This window comes from Mangifera indica, chromosome 11 (assembly GCF_011075055.1).
Source record: "Mangifera indica cultivar Alphonso chromosome 11, CATAS_Mindica_2.1, whole genome shotgun sequence".
Lineage (NCBI taxonomy): Eukaryota > Viridiplantae > Streptophyta > Magnoliopsida > Sapindales > Anacardiaceae > Mangifera > Mangifera indica.
In genome coordinates this window covers 3476843-3490929 of record NC_058147.1, presented here as the reverse complement: position 1 = coordinate 3490929, position 14087 = coordinate 3476843, and the positions used below count along the sequence as shown (strand labels likewise).

General features: G+C 36.2%; 1 protein-coding gene across 6 annotated transcripts; it reads right to left on the bottom strand.

Moving 5' to 3' along the window:
- Positions 1 to 117: 117 nt before the first annotated feature.
- Positions 118 to 13438, bottom strand: LOC123229572 (activating signal cointegrator 1 complex subunit 2-like). 6 transcript variants are annotated; one of them, XM_044655482.1, is made up of 17 exons: positions 13071 to 13438; positions 11408 to 12129; positions 9065 to 10401; positions 8378 to 8565; positions 7629 to 8181; positions 7424 to 7505; positions 6677 to 6724; positions 6109 to 6222; positions 4619 to 4754; positions 4357 to 4516; positions 4208 to 4269; positions 3827 to 3921; positions 3581 to 3694; positions 3186 to 3251; positions 2748 to 2845; positions 1991 to 2406; positions 118 to 1471 (listed from the first exon to the last, which is right to left on the bottom strand). In XM_044655482.1, exons 1-17 carry the CDS (start codon positions 13345 to 13347, stop codon positions 297 to 299), a joined length of 5643 nt encoding a protein of 1880 aa, XP_044511417.1. In that variant the 5' UTR covers positions 13348 to 13438; the 3' UTR covers positions 118 to 296. The 6 variants fall into 6 exon arrangements, with proteins under 6 accessions (XP_044511417.1, XP_044511416.1, XP_044511418.1 ...); XM_044655481.1 differs by having other exon boundaries at positions 7599 to 8181; positions 13071 to 13437; XM_044655483.1 differs by lacking the exons at positions 9065 to 10401; positions 11408 to 12129; positions 13071 to 13438 and adding an exon at positions 8716 to 8923 and having other exon boundaries at positions 7599 to 8181.
- Between the last annotated feature and the right edge of the window lie 649 nt (positions 13439 to 14087).

Here is a 14087-nt window from a genome sequence, read left to right as displayed (position 1 = left end):
CACCAAATGCGTTGGGCCTGAATCCATTAATATTTTTACCAAACACGTACAAGAGGTTGCATGTTTCTTGATTCACTAACAGCAAGTCGTTCTATGTGATGTACCATGAGCTACATATGAAACAAACTCCAAAAATATATAAACAGCTTGTCAATGTCAAACAGACTAATACTCTGGATGACCTCAAACGAAACAAACTCTACAATTTTTTGTTGCCCTCGACAAAACTTCTCTACTGTCTTGAAACATATATGACAAAGAACAGTGACTCCATTTTCTTTATATTTAAATGGTTTCTAGCGACCACTCACTCCAGTAAAGTGTTTATTCATAGCCCGGTCCTTCCTGTAATGGTTTCTTCCACCCCTCCTTCCCCCGCCCTTATGATTTCCCATGTCCCCTCTCCCTCCCATATCGGAACCATCGGGCTTGATATCTTTTTCCTCATTGGCATCTCTTGACTTTCCTCCCGTCCTGCCCCGGCCCCGAGAATTTCTCATATCCTCTCTAACTTCCATCTCCAAAACATCAGACTGCTTATCCTGTCCCTCAAGCTCCATTAGCTTCTTTACAGCACCCAGAGGAAGATTGCCACCGAGTCCAAGGCCATATATTAATTCTGTCTGAGCTTGAGTGACTAATGATGCTTCATTAGCATTTGCAACAGCTACCGAGCCTGCAACCTTGTAACTATAATTCTTACCGTCTTTAACATAATATTGGGGCTTTTTCCTAGATCCCCATTTTGAACTAAGAGTTACCTGAGCAGAGCTAGCAGTCTGTGTACCCCAAGAGTTACCCGATGCAGAACTGATTCTGTCACCCAATATCTCATTTTCCTCAAATCCAGACTCTGGTACACTCTGTCCCAGGTCATCAAAAGAATCGTCGTACTCATCTTCATACTCATACTGTGAAATCATAGCACTAGTTCTTGCATTATCATCTTCATCTCTGGTATCAAGGGTAACATTATCAGGTAAGTCAGCTCTAGACTTCCTAATGTACCTTCCCACTGTAGATGAGGATGAAAATGAGGGCCTTTCAGTTTGTTGCTCCCAAACATTGGCCACAGGTGTAGCAGAATTTGGCGTTGTAGGTTCAACTAGTTTTCCTTTCCCTTTATCATTCTTGCTTACAATCAAAGTAGACTTGGGAATTGGCATCCTCTCTAAAGATGTATCCAACAACTGCAGATCTTCATGGAGAGTATTCTCAAGGATCCTCTGGATAACCTCTTCTGGATTATGGTTGTAAACTTCAAGACATGCAGCAAGAAACCCTTTACCATAACCAGGAAACAGGTCCTTCACTTGACTTATTTTAGACTCCATGATTGCAGTATCTTCATCCATACGCATTTTGTTGCTCGTCACATGAGGAGGTACAGGGGGCTGCTTAGAAAGGTCTTTTGAAGGACACATGATCCTAGATAAATATTGAAATTGTTCATCCTCCATGAATAACCATCCTGCATGAAGAAGTTACTAAAGATTGTTCTATACATGATAGACAGGGTCTGAAATGAATAAACACTCCCGATAACAAGCACAAGTTGATTCAGGATTTCAACACAAAACTTACTTTAAATTAGCTATAAAACCAATAGCTGAATATTGATTATTTATTACAAGACCTAATAGATATCTCAAGAAAATAGCCAACATAATTAGACCTCTTCTGCTGAGCAAGTGCACCTCAACATAACATTGGTGAATAACATATATAGTGTGTGTTCAGGCACAGGTGGGCTGGGGTATTTGAGCAAAAATTAAAATAAAAATGACCAAGCATGCCCTCAAATAAGAAACATAATTACGCCAGACTAGCAACATATAGACACCCTAATAACCACCAAAGATACTATATAAAGGTCAAAATAAGAATAATCCAATGGTTTATAGCTTTTTGATATATAATGGACATGCCTACAAAGCAGAACAATTAACAAGAGTGCTATAGAGAAATGTAGTTTGTCAATGGAACTCACCAGTATTCTGTAGATCCTCAAGTCTTTGAAGTAAATTGTAATTCCTTTCAACTTTCTTGAGAAATGTTTCCCTGTTTTGGTCCTGAACTTGTAGAGAAAATCCATTGATCTCCCTTAAAGTTTGAAGTACAATATCTGCCCTAACGAAGGGATCCTCCACTTTAGCAGGAAACATTTTTTTGATACCTGGAATGGGAAGATCATCTTCAAACACCTCACTGCTTAGATAGCAAACATCTAATAATTTCCAACCACATTTGACTATTCTCATAGATAACATCTTCAAACTAATAGAAATGTTGGTTATCATTTCATCTTCTCCAGCAGTAAAAATGATTCGAAACCCACACTGAAAAGATGGTATCAATGAATCATGCAACTGGGCAAGAGTGCTGAGCAATTCCTCATTCCCAAAACTGCATAGAGAGAAATTTTGATATTAGAATAGAAACAAGACTTCCTAAGAGAATCTGCAAGGAACAGAAGACATATTGAGAACTGTCATTTCAAACATACCCTTTCCATATAACCAAATAAGAATTAAGAGAACGCATGCTGATGATAGTACCATGATACAAAGGATCAAGTTTCAGTCACAAGCAAAATCCCTCCAACAGATGGGTTGGACTCAATAGTAAGTCCAACACATCAAATTAATTAAATCTCCCAAACTCCATTTAACACATACCATGAGGCAATACTGAGAAAACAACAAAGAAAAACAAAGTCTTTAGATATTGAGTAGTCAGAAAGGAACCTCATCTCAACAGGGCACAAAAAGATCAGAGCTGCTGGTTTGTATGCAGTAACAAAAGCATCCATGGATACAATTGCATCATTTATAAAGTCCATCACCTGAAAAAGAAAGACAATTGTTCATAAACAGAACTAATGCACATCTTGCTTACAAATTTGTCAAGTAATACGAACATATACATTATATCCCTTCCTTGTTCCACAGTAAATCAATATCAGGAAAAAGGTTTTCATTGCAGGAAAAAAACAGGGCATTTGTTGGTTTCACTCATTCACACAACAAACAAACAAGATTAATTCTATAATTAATTTACATATCTACACACAAATGATTAAAAGGTTCCCATTCCAAAGAAAAGAACAAATGGAGCAGTGTAAGAGAACTGAGGGACAATCATCAAAACATTATGTTCATAAAAGAATAAAGAAAGCAACTCACCTCCAAAAGATCAGCATGAAGCCGACTTAATTCTCTGTCTTCTTGAAGCCCAGACGAAAATAGTGCCTGCTCATCAAATCATAAGTAAAACTAAAAGAAACACTTTCTTAAAAATATAAATCAGTTGTAAACACTAGCAATTAAATTAAAATCAAGATTGTCATCAAGACCCCCACAAGATAAGCACCGACCATGTTTTCATTACTATGTCCAACTAATTTAATTATGATAAGAGTAAAAGCAGGTTGTACACAATGGACCATATTGGTAATGACTTTCTGTACCATAAGGCACATTGCATATACTCTTATTCAGTGAATAAAGTAAATAAATCTCACAATAGTGCAATTTTTTCAGAAGAAACCTTCTATGAGTGCGAATATTATATATTGTACCTCTAAAGATAAGCTGCAACGTTGATGCATTGTGTGGACAATACCCAAGAATTGAGACAATACTCCAATAAAATTGTCATGAATCCCAGGCTGTGCTTTCAAAGCATTACTGACCTATAAAAAAAGGTACAGAATAGAGAAAAATAAGTAATTCAGTAATACATATAAAACAATACAAGTAAGCAACTCTCAATAAAAGCTAATTCTTCTAGAGATAGAGCAATCATTGTGAATGTTATTCCTTACCAGCAATCTGGTCAAATCTTCATTTTCATGACCATATATAGCACAAATATCCAAAAGCTTAGGCAAGTCAAGCAACTTCTTTTCCTGCAAAAGGACTATATGCAAAGTTAGTGAACAAATGTGTATTTCAAAATAATATAACCACAAATACAGCATTCATTCCTCAACATACACCAGACTAAATTCAAGCTGTGAAACAAGGTAAGAAAGATATTATTAGCCAAAAACAATATTTTATCACTTGAGGCATGGATAAATTATTATACAAAGCCTGTAGAAAAGCAATATATTACATGGTAACAAGGTATATGCAAACAAGACACGTAAAATAACTCAACAAACAAAAAGCCTTAATAAATTCCTTTACCAACTAGAACCCACCTCCATGGTCTTTAGAACTAAGGGTATCAGCAGCACTGGCACCAGGATCCTTATTAGAAGATCTGCATTACATACAGAAAGAGGAAAAAAAAAAAAAGTGATCCGATATTGAATTAATGGACAACAAACATAAAAAACAGATGACTTACATTCGATAAAATAACATAAAAACACGGCGGCTTAGTTCGAGGTCCCCAACAATGACCTCTGCAACTATTCCCTTGACTCCACGATACGGAAAATCATACCATCTGCTTCTGAACTTTAAGAAACTATTCAAAAATTCATGCAACGAAGCGTCACCAGCCACTGACCATAACAGAAGAAGTAATAATAATAATAATAATAATAATAATAATAATCCAGGTTAACTAATAATTTCAATAATATTAAAAAAATAAAACTAAATACCTTCTCTCCAGAAATCTCTAGGGTTTAATTTTAGCAACCTAGACAATTCCCTGTTCAACAGATCAACAACCCTCTGCGATTCAACCGGATCCAATGCTCCTTCATCAGGGCTGAGCCCAGCAGCGACGGCTTCATCCTGAGGCAAGTAATTAACGAAATTACCGGACTGAATATGAGCTGAAGCTGCTGCATAACGGCTCGATGCCGTGTTGCCGGATGAAATGGCGCTACTGGATGTTGGCACATGGGAAAATTGTCTAAGGGAATTTGAGAGAGTGGTGGCTTTGGTTTTTGGGATAAAATTTCTTTTGTTTCTGGGCACATATTTGTTGTTATTTGTGCTATTGTTGAAGTCTTGTTTGTTGTTGTTATAGCGTTTCGACATGTTTAAGGATGAATGGGTTACTAGAGAGGGTTGATCAGAAGAAATTTAGGGGAGAAAAAATTGTTCAGTGGAATCTTCCATTCCCACCAAAGAAGATAAGTGGCAGGGTTCGTTTTAATTCCTCTCTTTGGTAGAGGTTATTAAAGCCTATTTATTATAAAGGAACTTGGCCGACCTCTCGCGCCACGACACGACTGTTTTTGACCCTTGGAGAGCAAGTAATACTATTTAAATCTCCGAGTCCAACTCCTCCACTTTCTAAACAACGTTGCTATTATTCATCAAAGAATTCCATTTTATGAGTTTCTCTAATGCTTGTCAAACCGTATGAATATTAAAACTTCAGTTCGTCTTTAACCATGCTGTAAATTGAATTAAACCCCTTTACAATGATCAATTAGGAGACAGGAGACTTTTAGGAGGGATGCAAATGACTTTGGAGAGTCTCTGAAGAACGAATGCAAATAAACTTTAGATTTTAAAGAGAAAAATATTATTTTTTAAAATTAAAAATCTTTACATAAGAGTAAAATTATTAATTTTTAAAATCTAAAAGATAAAATAAAATAAATTTTATATTTTTTAATATTAATAGTAAAATTATAATTTTACTTTTATCTTTAATAAAAAAATTTAATAACAATTGAATTATAAATGAGCATTTGAGTTTTTAAATTATCGTGTATATATTTTTACGATTAGAATAAAACTTGAGTGGAAAATAGTGCTTTGGCCAACCTTATTTCTTTTTAAGTCTACAAAAAACTTATGTACCATGCAGAGTGTATGTAAATTATAAAAATCAGCAACCCTTGATTCCTCTAAAATCTAATCGAACATTAGATCCATTAATTTTTGCCTAGTCAGATCAGCAGTGACTCTGCTCTCTTACAGCACCAATATAACCTTCTTCTAACATAAGTGATATGTTTCCAATACAAATCACGATATCATTATGGAAGTGCCAAAATATAGATATCATAGAGCAGAACAAGCATTGTCTACTCAGTGAAGATCATACCCATTCAAAGTTTGTTTCTTTGGGCAAAACCAAAGCAATGAGACAGTCAGATGGATCAGGTGCAACTGAAAGCATGGAGCATACCTCATGCGAGCGAGGAAGTATAAAGATAAGCCTCGCCCAAATGGATTTTAAGGCTGGAATCTTTATTACTCCAGCGCAGTCTCTCCGCTTCAGGTATGATATAAAATCCTGAAGCTGCAAAACAATGAGTGCAGAGAAATTTTAAAATATTAAGACCAATGGTTCCACTTTCTAACAATGCTTCGGATGGTTACACTCACATTTACTATAAATCCTCTTGATAATCAGATGTTAAAGTTGATTTCATGCTTAATAGAGTGGAAATGAGATATCTATCAATTCTCACCAACTAGATTACAATTAAAACTTGATTCACATTTTCAGGCTTCCACAGATAACATATCCTTCCCTTTCTACAGTGAGATCTTTCAGTGTGTTCTAGCAAATTTAAGCTTCGGTGGTAAGTTTGCAAAGCAACAATAATAGTCTATATTTTTCTAAGAAGTATTTTTGGAAATATTTAGTGTGTTCTGAGAGATTTAAAGACAAAAATAACCTTACAAAAGTAATAGTACATCATACCAGGTTGGAACCGTGAAACAAAAAAGAAAGTAATGAGAAAACTTACTCCTTTATGGTCGTTGGAAGAAGAGGGAATCAGCCGACAGACCTCCCTCTGCAACACACATTAAATACCACAAAGTATGAAGACTAAAGATATTTATACAAATCCAGAATATATCATAAATCAAATAAAGCAAGTTCATTAAACAGCTAACAGTCAGTTATTGAACTAGCACAATAAGTTAACCGCACAGCAAAAGCATGCAAAAAAATGAGAAGCAGCAGCTCAAAATCTGCGTCTTACACTCCCTAGAATATTGTACTAGGGGCCCAACTAATAAGATACATTTCAAAAAATTTTCTTAAGCATTTCAACAGAAAATCCACCAGCAAAAGGAGTAGAAGCACAAAGCATCTTAAAAATTCCTTGCAGCATAAATGAGGGTTCATTATCTGAAAGCCAAAATTATGCTCAGATACTGAAGAATTTATGTAAGATGTTCAAAAATTTGCATCTAGCAGAAGAAAAGGAAACATTAATCAATAGTTCTACATGCAACTGACTTGTTAAGCTAGATGGAAGTTTAAAACCATTACTTTAAACTACAAATTGAGAAAATACTTCCGCATATAAAACGATCTCTAGAAAACTCATGTTTAAAGATCCCGTATTTTGAAGCAATAAAATTTAGAAAGCCTGATTAAAAGGTACATCAGAAAAAATGTTAATTGAAGACAGAATTGTAACCGGGTATCAAGTTATGAGGGGGCAGAGAGAGAGAGAGAAGCACAGAAATACTAGTGGACTCACTTTATGTGGTGGGGTACTAGTAAATGTTGACTTCACATGCTGGAAATCTGTTCGTTTCGTCATATCTAATTTAGCAGGCCATCTGCACCAAGTATTAACCATGGAAACCATTACTAAATTAGTTCCAAGAAATTACAACCAGATCAGAAATAACAAAATGAGACAAATTTCTCACTCAGCAGGTTCAGAAATGTCATTCCAATACTTGCAAATATCTGAATCCTCTCTTCGAGCATAGATTGTGCAGTAGTGAACACCACTCTTGCATAGCATTCCCTGCCACTGGAACTGGACTAATTGTCCAGAACTTTCCTTTTCGGTTGACTCTGCAGCAGGTGGAGGTGGAGGTGGAGGGGGAGAACTAGGTGGAGGAGGAACCAGAGGGGGCTGTGACTGAGGCAAAGGTGGTGGGGATGGAGGCAACGGAGGAGGTTCTTCAAGCTGCGGAGGTGGTATGGATGATAAAGGTAGTGGTACAACATGATGACTAAACACCTGATCATAACTCTGCATTGATGCTCCCTGTATCTGCGCAAGTGGAGTCACCGAAGGGGGTATAAAAGGAGCGGTAACCACATTCCCATGAAATGTATGGGGCACAACACTGGGCGAGATTGGGTTTAAAGAGTAATGATGATTTGAACCCCTAGAATTCCAGGAACTGGTTGGAGGAGGGTAAACAGGTCGCACAAATGGGGATGGCCAGATTTGTGGTGGTACAGTTCCCTGTGTTGTGATAGGTAAGCATGCCATGTTACCTGAAACAGAATGCAACTCAAATTTAGATTTCTCATTCATCCACATTTCTTCTGTGGTCCTAATGTAACCACTTAAAAAATAATCAGTCAGATATACAACTAGAAGGAAGGGGGAAAATGGACAAGCAATATTAAATTTCAATAGATAAATTAGCACCTCCTTGTAAAGGATTAAGCATAATGATATGGTCATTACCATCAATTTTTCTAACCCCAGCTTCAGGAATCTCTGCACAAGTAGAAACAGACCAATTGGATTGAAATGAGTGTCCACCTTGTACTCCAGTTCCATGATTCTCAGATATTACTCTGGGGGATACAAGCTCCATCAAGTTGCCCTCATGTCTTACAGTGTATGGTGAAGCATGGTGCTTTCCTGGTTGACTGCTCAAACAGAGGAAAGAATTCATTTTTAGCTAGAGATAGTAGTGATAAATGTATTATTACTAGACTTTGCACAACTTCAAACACTAATATATATACAACATCCAAGTAAAAAAAAAAAAAAATAGTTTTTTGTCATAGAGGAAGTACAAAGTAAATGAATAGAAGAGGAAGCTTCTGCCCCTCTCCCTTCTTTTGAGTCTAGGCACTTCAGCTTAGCATGTCGTTCATGAGCTTTCAGCCAGTGCCCAGTTTAATTGATCTTCTCATAGGTGGAACACACTGCCTGTAATTAGCAATTTTCATGCAATGTCCCAGGTTGTTCAACAATTTCAATAACCTCATCCTTTGAAAACCAGATCCATTACTTAATCAATCTTTTTAACTGTCATTCATGTAAAGAACTCAATAAAAAAATTTCAAAAAGGATAACTCTGAAAGAGGACCAAACAAAACATGCATCTTAGTTCATCGCTTTAGAGATTAGAACTGTAAAGACCTTGCACTGTGGAAAGCCGTGTGAGGTGATCCAAAAGCACTAGTAGACATGTTGCCCATATGACTGCTTCTGATGTCAGCATGGACAGGGGCAGCAGGTACAGGCCTTGCAACTTCCATATGGGATATTGCAAGATTAGCTGGCCCAGCATTTAAAGGCGGTATATAGTTACTTCTATCCTTACGAAGCTGTCTAAGATAAGCCATTGCAGTGGCAGCTTCTTCAGGAGTTTCAAATTCCATTAGTAATGCACCTTCACAACTAAGATCAGTCACCATGATAGGACCCTTGTAAACAACTTTACTTGATTCATGCAGAATTTCATCCCTTGCCCACTGGCTGGTAACATGTCCAATATAAACATGAGAACTTGAACCAACGACAACACCATTTATGGCACCCCTAGTTCCCAGTCCTATATCCATGAACTTTACGTGCCAAGGAAAGTTTCCATGGATATAATCCCGAGCTCTTATGGCATCAATTATGTTTCTGTATTCAACCAAAGCAAATCCTTTGATTGGGAAGAAAAAGAAATGGTCTAATGGACCAAACCTCTCAAGATGAAACCTTATATGACCTTCAGATACATCAGGTCCAAAAGAACTCAACCACAATTGCTTAGAAGCAGAAAAAATATCCACAGCAGCAAGATCCCCATCAAAACACCAAACAGTTTGAGATGTTGCAGAAGCATATGGCACTGTTGACTGGTGATTAGGAGATACCAAAGCATTGCTAGTGCCTCCATCTGAGGATCTCAATGCAGGATATTGATTTCTTCCCTCAAATGAATTACTCCGGGATTCTAATGGTGTTCTAGCAACAGGTGAAAGCATATGGTGGTTGGATAAGTCTCTGGGCATGGAAGACCTGCCACATGAGTAGTCTCCATGGTCACAAGTCTCAAAGTCCATTGACCTTGTGCCAGCACTATCATGACTAGAACCTGCATTTGAGTGGAGATCAGTTTCAAGAGGGCCAACTGAGCTGCGAGGTTTTGGATTTTGTCCAGAAAATTTGTCACTAATACTATCATCACAGGAGCCATCATGAACTCTTGAATTACCATCTTTTCCTGATGGCCCCCTGGAGGTTTCATGTTGATTAGAGATCTTAGGCACAATGTACTTCTGATTAACACACTTTGATGCAGCAGAATCATCCTCATCATTGTCTACATCGCTGGCTTCCACTTTGGCCACTTCAGGAAATGCCTCAAAGATAACGTCAAAAGCAGATGCAATTTCTGATACTGCAATTGAAGAATATGACTTACATAACTTCTTATACCTTGAAAACATCCAACTTCTCAGAGATGAACTTTTATCAAGGACCTGCATAGAACATGTTCCGGTACAAGGCATCATTGAGGAGAAAGCAAAAGGGTACGGAGACAAGCATACCACCAGCATTAGATGAACAAAAAAATATCATTTTATATTATCTTCAAAACTTAATGGCATATAGCCGGTGTTTGGCACAGGAAAGCTCAACAGAATTGAAGATAATAACAGTGAGATTTTACAAACTTTTGAGGGTGTAAGCACATCACAAGCACATATGGAAACACCCTCTCATGATTTGTGATAACAAAACAGCCACATAATTTTGAAAACAATCTACATGAAGGAAAGAAAAATTATAAAGCAATCAAGCAGCCACTAGCAAAGCAGGAAAGAAGTCTGACAGACTATCGCCATGAGGATAGAAAATGATCTAAACTTGCAGCAATTACTTTGGGTTCTGTGCTAGATGAAGAAAAATATACACTTAGATACTAGTAAGCGGTTTTAAACTATGACTGCACAAGTTTAGACATCTAAGGGAACATAAGAAGTTTTTAATTTTCACTTTAATCTAACACATAAAAAGAGTTTTGAATAAACTGAATCAGCCAAAAAAATTGCATCAGATATATCACTCAGGAACCAAAAAATTGCAGAACAGGCAACATGCATATTAGTTAGGTTATTACAGATTCAAGCTACTGCAATTTTTTAAGAAAATGGTCAATAAACCTATGATGATATTGAACAAATCCTGAAGGCCTTTATAATTGTAAAATTTTCATGTCCATACTCTTCACCAGTATTTTTAGAGTATAAGGAAGAACTGAGATTCTATTAACACAATATTTGCCATTAGAAGAAATTTGAACTTTCAATAAAGATGCTAGACTTTTTAACTATTACCCCTACTTATTTATTCCACATCAATTATTCAAAAGATACACCCAAAAATAATAGAAAAAACTTTTCCAGTGCAGTATACAGAACTAACATAATGTATTATATATAGTTCAGCATCTACATGAGATGCAGAGAAATTATCAAGTAATACCAGTCCCAACAAGCAATTCTTTGGATCAGAAGATGTATCTATTGAAACTTGGTTGCCACCAGATATTGGTTCATCATTACAAGCCTCCTTGCTTTCAGCAGATTTAGGAGGTCCATCACCTCTTATATCTAAAGGGCAAGCCACAGTGTCATCATCAAACCTGCTTGTTATAAGACTGAAAAAGAATTTTCCTCTATGAGCTCCCTCTGATGCAGTAGGGTTGAAAAGTTCAAACCATGCAGCAAGCAGATTCTTAGGGCTAGAGAAGAAGATCTGAAGCAGACTTAGTACACGAAACTTGGATAACTTAATCAATGAAGACTCATCCTCTTTGGAATACTTTTCCTTCAGTTCAAGAAAAATCGCACTGGATGTTTGCATCTTCAACATCTCCTTATCAACATTATGAATAATATCTTTTCCAGCGAAGGATGATAAGAAGAAGACCAGTGCATTATGAAAAACTGCAGAGCAGATGCCTTGGATGACAGATGATGTCAGTGCTTCTGAAGAAGCAGTACAACAAATATCAAGTAGGCCAAAAATGCATGCTTTAGCAGTTTGAAATGCGACACCATCAGAATTGCCTCCTCTATTGATCACTCCCAAACTCCAATTATGCATGTTTATGACAACTTTAGTAGCAGCTTCTAGAGCAGTTGGACAATATGATGCATATCGAGGAACAAGATCAGCTACAATACGTTGCACACTTGCACAGCCTGCAAGGTTGGCAGCAATTACAAATATAAGAAATCTCTGCCTGTCAAGATATTAAAGGTGAAAAATATTTTATTATCTTTCTAACAACACCAGCACACCCTTCCAAATCATATGAGGAACCTCTAATGTGATACACACAATGGTTGACCCCTAAATTTCTTAGTTAAGGAAGATTTCTCTGAAAAAAAAACACAAACAAAAACTTTCCAATTGTCTCATTTGACCATTATTATCAAAATACCAAATAGGAAGACAAACAATAAATCTCAGCAGGTTATAATTGACCAATGACGTGGCCTTCCCACCACTAGTCATTAAGAAAATTATCATGCAACCAATATCATCCTATGCGATACAATCTAGTTAAGCAAGAATCTTCAAGGCTTTTATTCTTACAGTAACAAATTAGATGGCAACCATATCAGCTCAAAGTATTGTATATAGCAGGTTGATCCACATATCCGTTCATTCTAGTAATATGCCACTTGGCTATATTGGCGAAATTAGATAGCCTAAAGGAATGACATTCCTCCAGAATCACAACAATACGTTTGTTCTGAAGCATTTGGACACATGTATAGTAACTAGTCCAACCAAATTAAACTCGTCTATTTGCTAATCATTTGTGAACACAAACACAAAATAAATTTCGCACCATTTGGGATTACGCGTCATGTTGGCTTCCAATCATCTTAATCCGAGGTCCAGACTTGAATTTGGACAACTTTTGAAATTCATGATAGAAGTAATAACCTTTACGCTGGAGATACAAATAAATTCCATTGTACTTTGTTCTCCCGGTAAATAAACAAGTGAAAATTGAAAGACCGAAATCCTAAAAAGTCAAATACTTCACAAATTTAAAAGGAAAATCCACCAAAACCTTAGCAATATTAAAACAAAACGCAAAAGAGTGAAAGGAAATTAAAAGAAATAAAACCTTGAGAAGCGCTTATGAGAGAGAGATAAGCTTGTTCAAGCTCAGGCACGTGACGACCATCCTGTTGAGCAATACAAGCTTTAAGTCTTTTATAGCACTCGTACACGCTTCGAATCTCGTCTTTATTTCTCCGCCTTGCCTGAATTTCATCTTGAGAAAGCGGTGGCGGCGTTTGTGGAGGAACCACGAAGCTTTCTGTCTTGGCGAGGGTTGGTGGTGGTTCCGGTGGCAGCTCGTACAATTTTCGCTTCTTAAGAGGCTGCTCCGCCGAAGACATGGCTGAGAACTCCCTCGCGTTTCACCGAAGAGTGAGATCATATTAGTTTTTAGGCCAAAAGAGTTACTGCCACCTAAGGTGTGGTGTATCCCCAACGTACATGAAATGTAGAACTCTTACTCCTACAGTGTTATTATTAATAAAATTATAGTATCATTTAATTATTAATATTAAAAAATATAAAAATTTATATTTTTTTTTAATTTAAAATATTACTAATTTTTTATAATTAAACCTTAAAAATATCTATTTTTCTTTTAAAGTTTTATTTTTAATTCATCCTACTTTAATTATTAAAATCCAACTGTAACCTTTTTTTTTTTAGTTATCAATAATTCTTTTTAGTATAAATTTTATTTATATAATTAACTGATTCTATTAATTTTAATAACTTATATATATGAGTATTTAATATTTTAATATTTAAAATAAGCAAGTTTAGGATTTAAACAAACATTGGGTGGGAATAAATCCTTTGGCGTAGTTTTCATTTTAATAAAATTACGCCCATACCCCAACAGGGTCTGCACGAGAGAAAGTGTGGCTTCTTTACAAGCGTGGGATTAATTCCAACAAAATTTCTGTTGATTATTTATCTATTGTTTTCATAATATTAATTAATTTCCTTTTCCTGAGATTTATATCAGTTAAAAAAACTTTAAAATTTTGCTCATAAATAAATCGATTTTTCTTTTTGTTAATCTAGGGATGGCCAAGGCCAAAGATCACCTAGATTTATA